The 12,903-nt window shown below is 45.5% G+C and overlaps 2 protein-coding genes across 7 annotated transcripts in view; one reads left to right on the forward strand and one right to left on the reverse strand.

Moving 5' to 3' along the window:
* Nucleotides 1–12,903, forward strand: part of cables1 (Cdk5 and Abl enzyme substrate 1) — a 234,206-nt gene that overhangs the window by 127,626 nt on the left and 93,677 nt on the right. The window lies entirely within an intron of this gene.
* Nucleotides 1,280–12,903, reverse strand: part of LOC129714873 (transmembrane protein 241) — a 116,819-nt gene continuing 105,195 nt past the window's right edge. For 2 of the 5 annotated variants that reach the window (XM_055664718.1, XM_055664717.1), the window contains exon 15: nucleotides 1,285–5,173. In XM_055664718.1, the coding sequence (XP_055520693.1) occupies nucleotides 5,101–5,173 (73 nt within the window). In that variant the 3' untranslated portion in view covers nucleotides 1,285–5,100. Of the gene's footprint in view, nucleotides 5,174–12,903 lie in introns of all 5 variants that reach the window. The other 3 variants (XM_055664720.1, XM_055664716.1, XM_055664715.1) reach the window with 3 other exon arrangements.

Genomic DNA, 12,903 nt, shown 5'->3' on the forward strand with positions numbered 1-12,903 from the left:
GGAGTCCAGAACCAGGGGCCACAGTTTAAGAATAAGGAGTAAGCCATTTTGAACGGAGATGAGGAAACACTTTTTTCTCACAGAGAGTTGTGAGTCTGTGGAATTCTCTGCCTCAGAGGGCGGTGGAGGCCGGCTCTCTGGATACTTTCAAGGGAGAGCTAGATAGGGCTCTTAAAGGTAGCGGTCAGGGGATATGGGGAGAAGGCAGGAGCGGGGTACTGATTGGGATGCATGGGACAAGTATAGGTAGCTGGGATCAAGTGCATCCCTGGAGGAGTTTCTCTCACTCCCCATCCCCCCCACTTGTAACAAGGACAGAGTTCCCCTTGTCCTCACCTTCCACCCTACCAGCCATCACATACAACAGAAAATCCCCCAACATTTTTGCCACCTCCAACGGGATCCCACCACTGGCCACATCTTCCAATCTGCTCCCCTTTCGCGTTTCCACATAGACGGCTCCCTCTGTAACTCCCTGGTCAATTCGTCCCTTCCCACCCAAACCACCCCCTCCCCTGGCACTTTCCCTTGCAAAAGCAGGAAATGCTACACTTGTCACTTTACCTCCCCCCCTCGACTCCATCCAAGGGCCCAAGCAGTCTTTCCAGGTGAGGCAGAGGTTCACCTGCACCTCCTCCAACCTCATCTATTGCATCCGCTGCTCTAGATGTCAACTGCTCTACATCGGTGAGACCAAGCGTAGGCTTGGCGATCGTTTCGCCCAACACCTCCGCTCAGTTCGCATTAACCAACCTGATCTCCCGGTGGCTCAGCACTTCAACTCCCCCTCCCATTCCGAATCTGACCTTTCTGTCCTGGGCCTCCTCCATGGCCAGAGTCTGCAAATTGGAGGAGCAGCCCCTCATATTTTGCTTGGGTAGTTTATACCCCAACAGTATGAACATTGACTTCTCCAATTTCAGGTAGTCCCTGCTTTCTCCCTCCTTCCCCTCCCCTTCCCAGCTCCCCCACAGCCCACTGTCTCCGCATCTTCCTTTCTTCTTCCTGCCCCCTCCTCCCACCCCCAAATCCGTCTGAAGAAGGATCTCGACCCGAAACGTCACCTATTCCTTCGCTCCATAGATGCTGCCTCACCTGCAACGGGGCCAGGAGATAGCTCTGGCGGGTAGCATTAAGGACAATCCCAAAAGATTTTATAAATACAACAGGGGAAAGGGTAACTAGAGAGAGAGTGGGACTTCTCGAGGATGTTTTATGAGGATGTTGCCAGGACTAGAGTGTGTGAGCTACAGGGAGAGGTTGGGTAGGCTGGGACTCTTTTCCATGGAGCGCAGGAGGATGAGGGGAGATCTTATAGAGGAATACAAAATCATGAGAGGAATAGATCGGGTAGATGCACAGAGTCTCTTGCCCAGAGTAAGAGAATCGAGGCCCAGAGGACATAGGTTCATGGTGAAGGGGAAAAGATTTAATAGGAATCCAAGAGGTAACTTTTTCACACAGAGGGTGGTGGGTGCATGGAACAAGCTGCCAGAGGAGGTAGTGGAGGCTGGGACTATCCCAACGTTTAAGAAACAGTTAGACAGGGACATGGATAGGACAGGTTTGGAGGGATATTGCCAAGCGCAGGCAGGTGGGACTAGTGTAGCTGGGACACGTTGGCCGGTGTGGGCGAGTTGCGCTGAAGGGCCTGTTTCCACACAGTATCACTCTATGAGTATGACTTACAAACCTGGTCGTCTTTGGTGTGTGGGAGGAAACCAGAGATCCTGGAGAAAACCCACGCAGGTCACAGGGAGAACATGCAAACTCAGTGGAAACGGCACCCTTGGTCAGGATCGAGTACGGGTCTCTGGCGCTGTGAGGCAGCAATTCTACCTCTGCGCTGAATCGGCAGTCTGAAGAAGGGTTTTGTCCGGAGATGCTGCCTTACCCGCTGAGTTACTCCAGCACTCTGTGAAACGCCACCTATCCATGTTCTCCACAGATGCTGCCTGACCCGCTGAGTTACTCCAGCACTCTGTGAAACGCCACCTATCCATGTTCTCCACAGATGCTGCCTGACCCGCTGAGTTACTCCAGCACTCTGTGAAACGTCACCTATCCATGTTCTCCACAGATGCTGCCTCACCCGCTGAGTTACTCCAGCACTCTGTGAAACGTCACCTATCCATGTTCTCCACAGATGCTGCCTGACCCGCTGAGTTACTCCAGCACTCTGTGAAACGTCACCTATCCATGTTCTCCACAGATGCTGCCTGACCCGCTGAGTTACTCCAGCACTCTGTGAAACGTCACCTATCCATGTTCTCCACAGATGCTGCCTGACCCGCTGAGTTACTCCAGCACTCTGTGAAACGTCACCTATCCATGTTCTCCACAGATGCTGCCTGACCCGCTGAGTTACTCCAGCACTCTGTGAAACGCCACCTATCCATGTTCTCCACAGTTGCTGCCTGACCCGCTGAGTTACTCCAGCACTCTGTGAAACGTCACCTATCCATGTTCTCCACAGATGCTGCCTGACCCGCTGAGTTACTCCAGCACTCTGTGTCTATCTTCGGAATAAACCAGCATTTGCAGTTCTTTCCTACTCATGTTATTTAACTTGTAGGAAAGAACTGCAGATGCTGGACACAAAATGCTGGAGTAACTCAGCAGGACAGGCAGCATCTCTGGAGAGAAGGAATAGGTGACATTTCAATAGACAATAGGTGCAGGAGTCGGCCATTCGGCCCTTTGAGCCAGCACCGCCATTCAATGTGATCATGGCTGATCATCCCCAATCAGTACCCCGTTCCTGCCTTCTCCCCATATCCCCTGACTGTCCGGAGTAACTCAGCGGGTCAGGCAGCATCTCCGGACATATCCCCTGTCCTATCTAGCTCTCTCTTGAAAGTATCCAGAGAACCTGCCTCCACTGCCCTTTGAGGCAGAGAATTTTACAGACTCACAACTCTCTGTGAGAAAAACTGTTTCCTCGTCTCCGTTCTAAATGGCTTACCACTTATTCTTAAACTGTGGCCCCTGGTTCTGGACTCCCCCAACATCAGGAACCTGTTTCCTGCCTCTAGCGTGTCCAAACCCTTAATAATCTTATATGTTTCAATAAGATCCACTCTCATCCTAAACTCCCGAGTATACAAGCCCAGCCGCTCCATTCTCTCAGCATATGACAGTCCCGCCATCCCGGGAATTAACCTTGTAAACCTACGCTGCACTCCCTCAATAGCAAGAATGTCCTTCCTCAAATTAGGGGACCAAAACTGCACACAATACTCCAGATGTGGTCTCACTAGGACCCTGCACAACTGCACAAGGACCTCTTTGCTCCTCTACTCAGCTCCTCTTGTTATAAAGGCCACATGCCATTCGCTTTCTTCACTGCCTGGGTCGAGACAGTTGGATGATCAGCCATGATCATATTGAATAGCGGTGCAGACTCGAAGGGCCGAATGGCCTACTCCTGCACCTATTGTCTATGTTTCTATGAGACCCGGGTGTGAAGAAGGGTCTCGACCCGAAACATCACCCATTCTTTCTCTCCAGAGATGCTGCCTGTCCCGCTGAGTTACTCCAATTTTGTGTGTCCACCTTCGTGTTATTTAACTGTTCCAATATTTATGAAAATCACATGTCACCTGTTCACTGAAAAAACCCCCAGTATTGATGAGAAATGCATGAACTAAACTTGGCTGGCAGACAGTTATGTGGGAAAAGCAGGTTAATATTTTATACGTCATGAAGCATCTGAAATTTAAAACCATACATTTCATTGAACGACAACTGCGTGCCAACATCTCTGCTCCTGCATCAACAAGATGTCCTCATTACAGTCGATTAAAAACCATGTTCACCTTTATAATCTGGGGAAAAATACACAATCTGTTTCCATGATCTCTGTTGGTTCTTCTCCATTGTTCAGGATATTCTTTTTCTCCGGGGCCCTGTGGCCAGACTGAAGAGTAAAAATATTAAATGTGAAATATTCACTAGAATAGTGCAAGGCCTGGATAGAGTGGACGTGGAGAGGATGTTTCCACTAGCGGGGGAGTCTAGGACTAGAGGTCACAGCCTCAGAATTAAAGGAAGCAGATGAGGAGGAATTTCTTTAATCAGAGGGTGGTGAATCTGTGGAATTCTTTGCCACAGAGGCTGTGGAGGCCACAAGTTAATGGATATTTTTTTAGGCGGAGATAGATAGATTCTTGATTAGTACGGGTGTCAGAGGTCATGGGGTGAAGACAGGAGAAAGGAGACAGGAACATTTAAGAATAAGGGGTAAGCCATTTAGAACAGAGAAGAGGAAACACTTTTTCGCACAGAGAGTTGTGAGTCTGTGGAATTCTCTGCCTCAGAGGGCGGTGGAGGCAGGTTCTCTGGATACTTTCAAGAGAGAGCTAGATAGGGCTCTTAAAGATAGCGGAGTCAGGGGATATGGGGATAAGGCAGGAACGGGGTACTGATTGGGGATGATCAGCCATGATTGCATTGAATGGCGGTGCTGGCTCGAAGGGCCGAATGGCCTACTCCTGCACCTATTATCTATTGTCCAATGGGGTTCTGAGGGAGAGATAATTCAGCCATGATTGAATGGTGGAATAGGCTTAATGGGCCAAATGGCCTAATTCTGCTGCTATCAGTTATGACCTTAGGACTGGGCACCCAGAGGTGAGCCCTTCATTTCATTGATTGCAGCAATCCAGTCCCCAGCATGAGGCGGTAAAGCTCAAAGTAGCTCACACCAGATTGCCGTCAGAAGCACAACTCTGCAGTCTTCCTCTCTGTGTTTTCTTGCACGGATCTGCTGCGAATGGAGGGACATGGATCACCTGTAGGCAGGTTTGAGTTGGTCTTAGTGTCATGTTTGGCACAGACATTGTGGGCTGCAGGCCCTAGTCTAGCTTCCATACGAAACAAAGTCAAAAGTCCTGGTGCCCAAAGAACGTGAAGCAAAATCGTAATCCATGTGATTTTGCACCAGTTAATTGTCCGTTTGTACACGTGGGAAGGAGGAACACACCTTCCCGCTGAAGATTGTCACCTGCGCCACTGTTTCCTGTTCCTGTCACGATTGGCGATGAGTGAGGAAAATACTTCCAGATGAGAAGCCATTTGGCAAATATCCTGGGGAGGTCTTCATCCGTTTGCTTGTGGTTCACTCACTGAGGTATAGACAAGAAGGGCTTCTCCAAACACACCCAACATGAGACTAAGGAGAGAGCAAAGAAACTCCATCAATACAAACTCCATCAATTGTACAAACTCCATCAATTGTACAAACTCCATCAATACAAATTATCCATCAATTATACAAACTCCATCAATTGTACAAACTCCATCAATTGTACAAACTCCATCAATTGTACAAACTCCATCAATTGTACAAACTCCATCAATTGTACAAACTCCATCAATTGTACAAACTCCATCAATTATACAAACTCCATCAATTATACAAACCATCAATTATACAAACTCCATCAATTATACAAACTCCATCAATTATACAAACTCCATCAATTATACAAACTCCATCAATTGTACAAACTCCATCAATTGTACAAACTCCATCAATTATACAAACCATCAATTATACAAACTCCATCAATTATACAAACTCCATCAATTGTACAAACTCCATCAATTGTACAAACTCCATCAATTGTACAAACTCCATCAATTGTACAAACTCCATCAATTGTACAAACTCCATCAATTGTACAAACTCCATCAATTGTACAAACTCCATCAATTGTACAAACTCCATCAATTGTACAAACTCCATCAATTATACAAACTCCATCAATTGTACAAACTCCATCAATTGTACAAACTCCATCAATTGTACAAACTCCATCAATTGTACAAACTCCATCAATTGTACAAACTCCATCAATTGTACAAACTCCATCAATTGTACAAACTCCATCAATTATACAAACTCCATCAATTATACAAACTCCATCAATTGTACAAACTCCATCAATTATACAAACTCCATCAATTATACAAACTCCATCAATTGTACAAACTCCATCAATTATACAAACTCCATCAATTATACAAACTCCATCAATTATACAAACTCCATCAATTATACAAACTCCATCAATTGTACAAACTCCATCAATTATACAAACTCCATCAATTATACAAACTCCATCAATTATACAAACTCCATCAATTATACAAATCAATTATACAAACCATCAATTATACAAACCATCAATTATACAAACTCCATCAATTGTACAAACTCCATCAATTGTACATCAATTCCATCAATTATACAAACCATCAATTGTACAAACTCCATCAATTGTACAAACCATCAATTGTACAAACTCCATCAATTATACAAACTCCATCAATTATACAAACCATCAATTGTACAAACTCCATCAATTATACAAACTCCATCAATTGTACAAACTCCATCAATTACACAAACTCCATCAATTGTACAAACTCCATCAATTGTACAAACTCCATCAATTACACAAACTCCATCAATTGTACAAACTCCATCAATTACACAAACTCCATCAATTATACAAACTCCATCAATTATACAAACTCCATCAATTATACAAACTCCATCAATTATACAAACTCCATCAATTATACAAACTCCATCAATTATACAAACTCCATCAATTATACAAACTCCATCAATTATACAAACTCCATCAATTATACAAACTCCATCAATTGTACAAACTCCATCAATTATCAATTATACAAACTCCATCAATTGTACAAACTCCATCAATTATACAAACTATCAATTATACAAACCATCAATTATACAAACCATCAATTGTACAAACTCCATCAATTGTACAAACTCCATCAATTGTACAAACTCCATCAATTGTACAAACTCCATCAATTGTACAAACTCCATCAATTATACAAACCATCAATTGTACAAACCATCAATTGTACAAACTCCATCAATTATACAAACTCCATCAATTATACAAACTCCATCAATTATACAAACTCCATCAATTGTACAAACTCCATCAATTATACAAACTCCATCAATTGTACAAACTCCATCAATTGTACAAAACATCCATCAATTGTACAAACTCCATCAATTGTACAAACCTCCATCAATTGTACAAACTCCATCAATTGTACAAACTCCATCAATTGTACAAACTCCATCAATTGTACAAACCATCAATTATACAAACCATCAATTATACAAACTCCATCAATTGTACAAACTCCATCAATTATACAAACTCCATCAATTGTACAAACCATCAATTAACAAACCATCAATTATACAAACTCCATCAATTATACAAACTCCATCAATTATACAAACCATCAATTGTACAAACTCCATCAATTATACAAACCATCAATTGTACAAACTCCATCAATTGTACAATTATACAAACTCCATCAATTGTAGGTTAAAACCTGAGGAAGGAATAAATCAGTACAGCTGTGGAGACCAAGTCATTGGATATTTTTAAGGTAGAGATTGACAGATACTTGATTAGTAAGCGTGTCAAGGGTGATGGGGAGAATGCGGTTGAGAGGGAAAGATAGATCAGCCATGATTGAATGGCGGAGTAGACTTGATGGGCTGAGTAGCCTATTTCTGCTCCAATGCCTTGTGAACTTATGACCACATGCACAAGCAAAAATAGTGAATAGTGAGATAGTAAATGAGGAGGAGCCAGAGGGTGGTGAATCTGTGGGATTCATTGCCACCGACAGCTGCAGAGGCCAGGTCATTGGATATTTTTAAAGCAAAGATTGATGAGTTCTTGTGTAGTAAGGGCTTCAAAGGTTATGGGGAGAAGGCAGGAGAATGGAGTTCAGACGGAAAATAGATCAGCCATGATTGAATGGCGGAGCAGACTCGATTGGCCTAATTCAGCTCCCATGTCTCATAGTCTTATTTTCTAGTCATTCTAGTCATTCCTTCTCACTGTGGGTATGTCTTGGTTACTGGGGCAGTTCTCTCAGCTGTTGTTACAGGGGGCAGTAACTCAGGTTTTCCCTCTCCAGCCCTTCTCAAAGGGGTATTGCAGACTCAGTTAAGGGCCCTTTCGGCGACTGCCGGCATCATTGACTGACGGATCAGATCACCAAAAACGTTCCGGCGTGATGCAGCATGACGACATATTGACGTGATGACGTAGTGGTTCCTCAAGTGTCGCAACATTTTTTTGTCGCCGCTGGATTTTGCAATGTTCAAAATCTTTTGGCGACCTTGATGCGTCAGCCAATGACGCCGGCAGTCGCCGAAAAAAGTGGGACGATCCTCCAGTGCTTCCACACAGCGGCTGTGGAAAGCATCTTGTCCGGAAACATCACAATTTGGTTTGGGAATTGCTCTGCCCAGGACAAGAAGGCTCTGCAGAGAGTAGTGCGTTTGGCCGAACGCACTATGGGAACTTCACTCGCCCCCCTGCAGGAACTATACATCAGAAGGTGCAACTCCAGAGCCAACAAGATCATGGGGGACCCCTTCCACCCCTGCAATGGACTGTTCCAGCTGCTACGTTCAGGCAAACGCCTCCGTTGCCATGCTGTGAAAACGGAGAGGATGAGAAGGAGTTTCTGCCCAGAGGCCATTAGGACTGTAAACTCCTATCTCACCAGGGACTAACTTTACTGAACCATTTTACTGTTGTGTGATGTCTTTATAAAATTGCTGTTTTTGCCTTTTTTTCCCTCCCACAAGTAAGTAATATGTGATTCTGTTTTGTAGTTTTTTGGCACAATGTTCCATTCTGCACATCTCGTCAACTTGACTTGGGTGACTTGACTTTATATCCTCTCAGCCACTCAGATACGTGTGTGAGGTGTTGCATTTTGGAAAGACAATCCAGGGCACGACTTTGACTGCTATTGCTGGTTGGGCCCGGTGTAGTGTTATGGAACAGAGGGGTGAGGGTGTCCAGGAAGTCTTCCCTGAAAGTGCCATCGCTGGTAGGTAGGAAGGTCAAGAAGGCTTATGGCGCATTGACCTTCATCAGTCAGGAGAAAAGGTCTCGACCCGAAACGTCACCCATTCCTTCTCTCCAGAGATGCTGCCTGTCCCACTGAGTTACTACAGCATTTTGTGTCTATCTTTGGTGTAAACCAGCACCTGCAGTTCCTTCCCACGCAAACTGAGTATAGAGCTTGGGAAAATATTGGGACAAATTGGATGAACAGCACTTCATATTCTGCTTGAGCAGCTTACAAACAGCGGTATAAACATTGATTTCTCTAACTACAAGTAACCCTTGCTTTCCCTCTCTCTCCGTCCCTCCCCCATCCTAGTTTTTTTTTTTTTGTTTTGTTTTGTTTATTTTATTAGAAGTTAATACAGTACAAAACAGTACAGTGGAACCTAATTTTAGGTGCCAACTATGTAATACCGTAATCCATTCTATGTACAACCTCTAGTTTTATGTTATGAGAAGGAAGTAAGCAAGACAAGAAAAAGAAAACAATAGAAAGAGGAAAAAGTGGAGAAATGGATGGTAGAGAGTAGAAAAACGTGAAGTGTGTATATAAAAAATAAAAAAGAAAAAGAAAAAGTGGAAAGTAGAAATAGAAGAGAAGGCCCCTTAAAAGATAATTTTTCAAATCTGTATTCGGAGATGTAGATCTATCCGCGTCATGAACTGAAATCAGCAATCTTTACGGTACCGCTGCATCACATGATTCCAAAAAGTCGATGAAAGGAGACCAACTCCTTAAGAATCCTAGTTCTCCGACTAGTTTCACCGCCCTCCTGATTAATGTTACTGACTGCAGGCCTCGTTGTCACCTTCCCCTCAGCTCACAATGAACCATTCTACATTTCCTTGACCATTATCTACTTTGATTAATTCCCGGGATGGCGGGACTGCCGTATGCTGAGAGAATGGAGCAACTGGGCTTGTACACTCTGGAGTTTAGAAGGATGAAAGGGAATCTTATTGAAACATATAAGATTATTAAGGGTTTGGACACACGCTAGAGGCAGGAAACATGTTCCCCATGTTAGGGGGGGAGTCCAGAACCAGGGGCCACAGTTTAAGAATAAGGGGTAAAACATTTAGAACAGAGATGAAGAAACACTTTTTCACCCGGAGAGTTGTGAGTCTGTGGAATTCTCTGCCTCAGAGGGCATTGGAGGCCGGTTCTCTGGATACTTTCAAGAGAGAGCTAGATAGGGCCCTTAAAGATAGCGGAGTCAGGGGATATGGAGAGAAAGCAGGAACGAGGTACTGATTGGGGATGATCAGCCATGATCACATTGAGTGGCGGTGCTGGCTCGAAGGGCCGAATGGCCTACTCCTGCACCTGTTGTCCATTATCTATCTGTCGTTTTCACACTTTACCCTTCCATATCTCTAGACTCCACACTGGCCAACAATGTCCCAGCTACATTAGTCCCACTTGCCCACACCAGCCAACAATGTCCCAGCTACACTAGTCCCACCTGCCTGCACTTGGTCCATATCCCTCCAAACCTATCCATGTATATGTCTAACTGTTTCTTAAACGATGGGATAGCCCCAGCCTCAACTACCTCCTCTGGCAGCTTGTTCCATACACCCACAACCATCTGTGAAAAAGTTACCCCTTGGATTCCTATTAAATCTTTTCCCCTTCACCTTGAACCTATGTCCTCTGGTCCTCGATTCCCCTACTCTGGGCAAGAGACTCTGTGCATCTACCTGATCCATTCCTCTCATGATTTTGTACACCTCTATAAGATCCCCCCTCATCCTCCTGCACTGCATGGAATTGAGACCCAGCCTACTCAACCTCTACCTATAGCTCACATCCTCTAGTCCTGGCAACATCCTTGTAAAACTTTCCTGAACCCTTTCAAGCTTGACAATATCTTTCCTATAACATGGTGCCCAGAACTGAACACAATATTCTAAATGAGGTCTCACCAACGTCTTATACAACTGCAACATGACCTCCCAACTTCTATACTCAATACTCTGACTGATGAAGGTCAAAGTGCCAAAAGCCTTTTTGACCACCTTATCTACCTGCGACTCCACCTTCAAGGAACCATGCACCTGTACTCCTAGATCCCTCTGCTCTACAACACTACCCAGAGGCCGACCATTCACTGTGTAGGTCCTGCCCTTGTTCGACGTCCCAAAATCCAACACCTCACACTTCTTTAAAAGACATTTGGTCAGGTACACGGGCAGGAAAGGTTTAGAGGAATATGGACCAAGGGAGGAGGGGGTGCAGGTTTTCCTAGGCTATCTTGGTTAGCATGAACAAGTTGGGCTGAAAGGCCCGTTTCAATGCTGCGTGCCTCCATCAACCCTTCCCAGAAGTGTTTCTCCCTCAATAACTCTGATCGGCCCAATTACCGAGCGAATTCGGCAGCGGTCACGGTGGCGCAGCGGTAGATTCGCTGCGTTACAGCATTTGCAGCACCAGAGACCCACGTTCGACCCCGACCACGGATGCTGTCTGCAGGGAGTTTGCACGTTCTCCCCGTGACCGCGCGGGTTTTCTCTGAGACATTCGATTCCCTCTCACACTCCTAAGACATACAGGTATGTAGGTTAATTGGCTTGGTGTATGTGTAAATCTCATGTGGGGTAGTGTTAGTGTGCGGGGATCGCTGGTCATTGCGGACACAGTGGGCCGAAGGGCCTGTTTCCGCCCGTTGTCTCTAATCGGAACCAAACAAAACGTGGCGCATTCGTGAAAGTTCCTACACTGGGGGAAAGCATGGATGTGATGAGTTTCAGTCAGGGACGAGAAGCAAACGGGGAAAGGGGAAAACAAGATAAAGACTGCTGTCACCCAGCTAGTTGTTGGTTGCAGGAATCTGGAGTGCTGGCATCAGCTATGGGGTTATTTGGAATAATGAAGGCCTCCAACTATTACTGCCTGAACTGAACTGATGCTGAAACTGGCAGCTTTAAAACGTTGATGCAAATGGTAATCGGATGTTGTTCTCCGGATTGAAACAATGATTGCTGCTTTTAAATGAAGACGTTTTATGTGCTGAGAACTGGAGCGCCAGAGAAGTGACTGCATGAAAGATTTTAAATAGATGCGTTACAATAGATTTGCCAAAACGTCACCATATCCTCTTGAAAGTCTGAAGGAACACTTTCAACCTTCTGTATCTTGTGTCCAACGAGATTGGGGGGGGTTGGAGAAGGAATGACCGAAGTGGATTTGATTAGGTCGGCTGCTTTCTTGGGCAGCGTGAAGTGTAGATGGAGTCAATGGTGGGGAGTGTGGTGTGTGTGGGACTGGGCTACATCTACAATGGTGGGGAGTGTGGTCTGTGTGATGGACTGGGCTACATCTACAATGGTGGGGAGTGGTGTGTGATGGACTGGGCTACATCTACAATGGTGGGGAGTGTGGTGTGTGTGGGACTGGGCTACATCTACAATGGTGGGGAGTGTGGTGTGTGTGGGACTGGGCTACATCTACAATGGTGGGGAGTGTGGTGTGTGTGTGGGACTGGGCTATCTCTACTCTGGTGGGGAATGTGGTGTGTGTGGGACTGGGCTACATCTACAATGGTGGGGAGTGTGGTGTGTGTGTGGGACTGGGCTACATCTACAATGGTGGGGAGTGTGGTGTGTGTGGGACTGGGCTACATCTACAATGGAGGGGAGTGTGGTGTGTGTGATGGACTGGGCCACATCTACAATGGTGGGGAGTGTGGTGTGTGTGGGACTGGGCTACATCTACAATGGTGGGGAATGTGGTGTGTGTGTGGGACTGGGCTACATCTACAATGGTGGGGAGTGTGGTGTGTGTGGGACTGGGCTACATCTACAATGGTGGGGAGTGTGGTGTGTGTGGGACTGGGCGACATCTACAATGGTGGGGAGTGTGGTCTGTGTGTGGGACTGGGCTACATCTACAAGGGTGGGGAGTGTGGTGTGTGTGTGGGACTGGGCTACATCTACAGTGGGGGGGAGTGTG

This window comes from Leucoraja erinacea, chromosome 43, assembly GCF_028641065.1.
Source record: "Leucoraja erinacea ecotype New England chromosome 43, Leri_hhj_1, whole genome shotgun sequence".
Lineage (NCBI taxonomy): Eukaryota > Metazoa > Chordata > Chondrichthyes > Rajiformes > Rajidae > Leucoraja > Leucoraja erinaceus.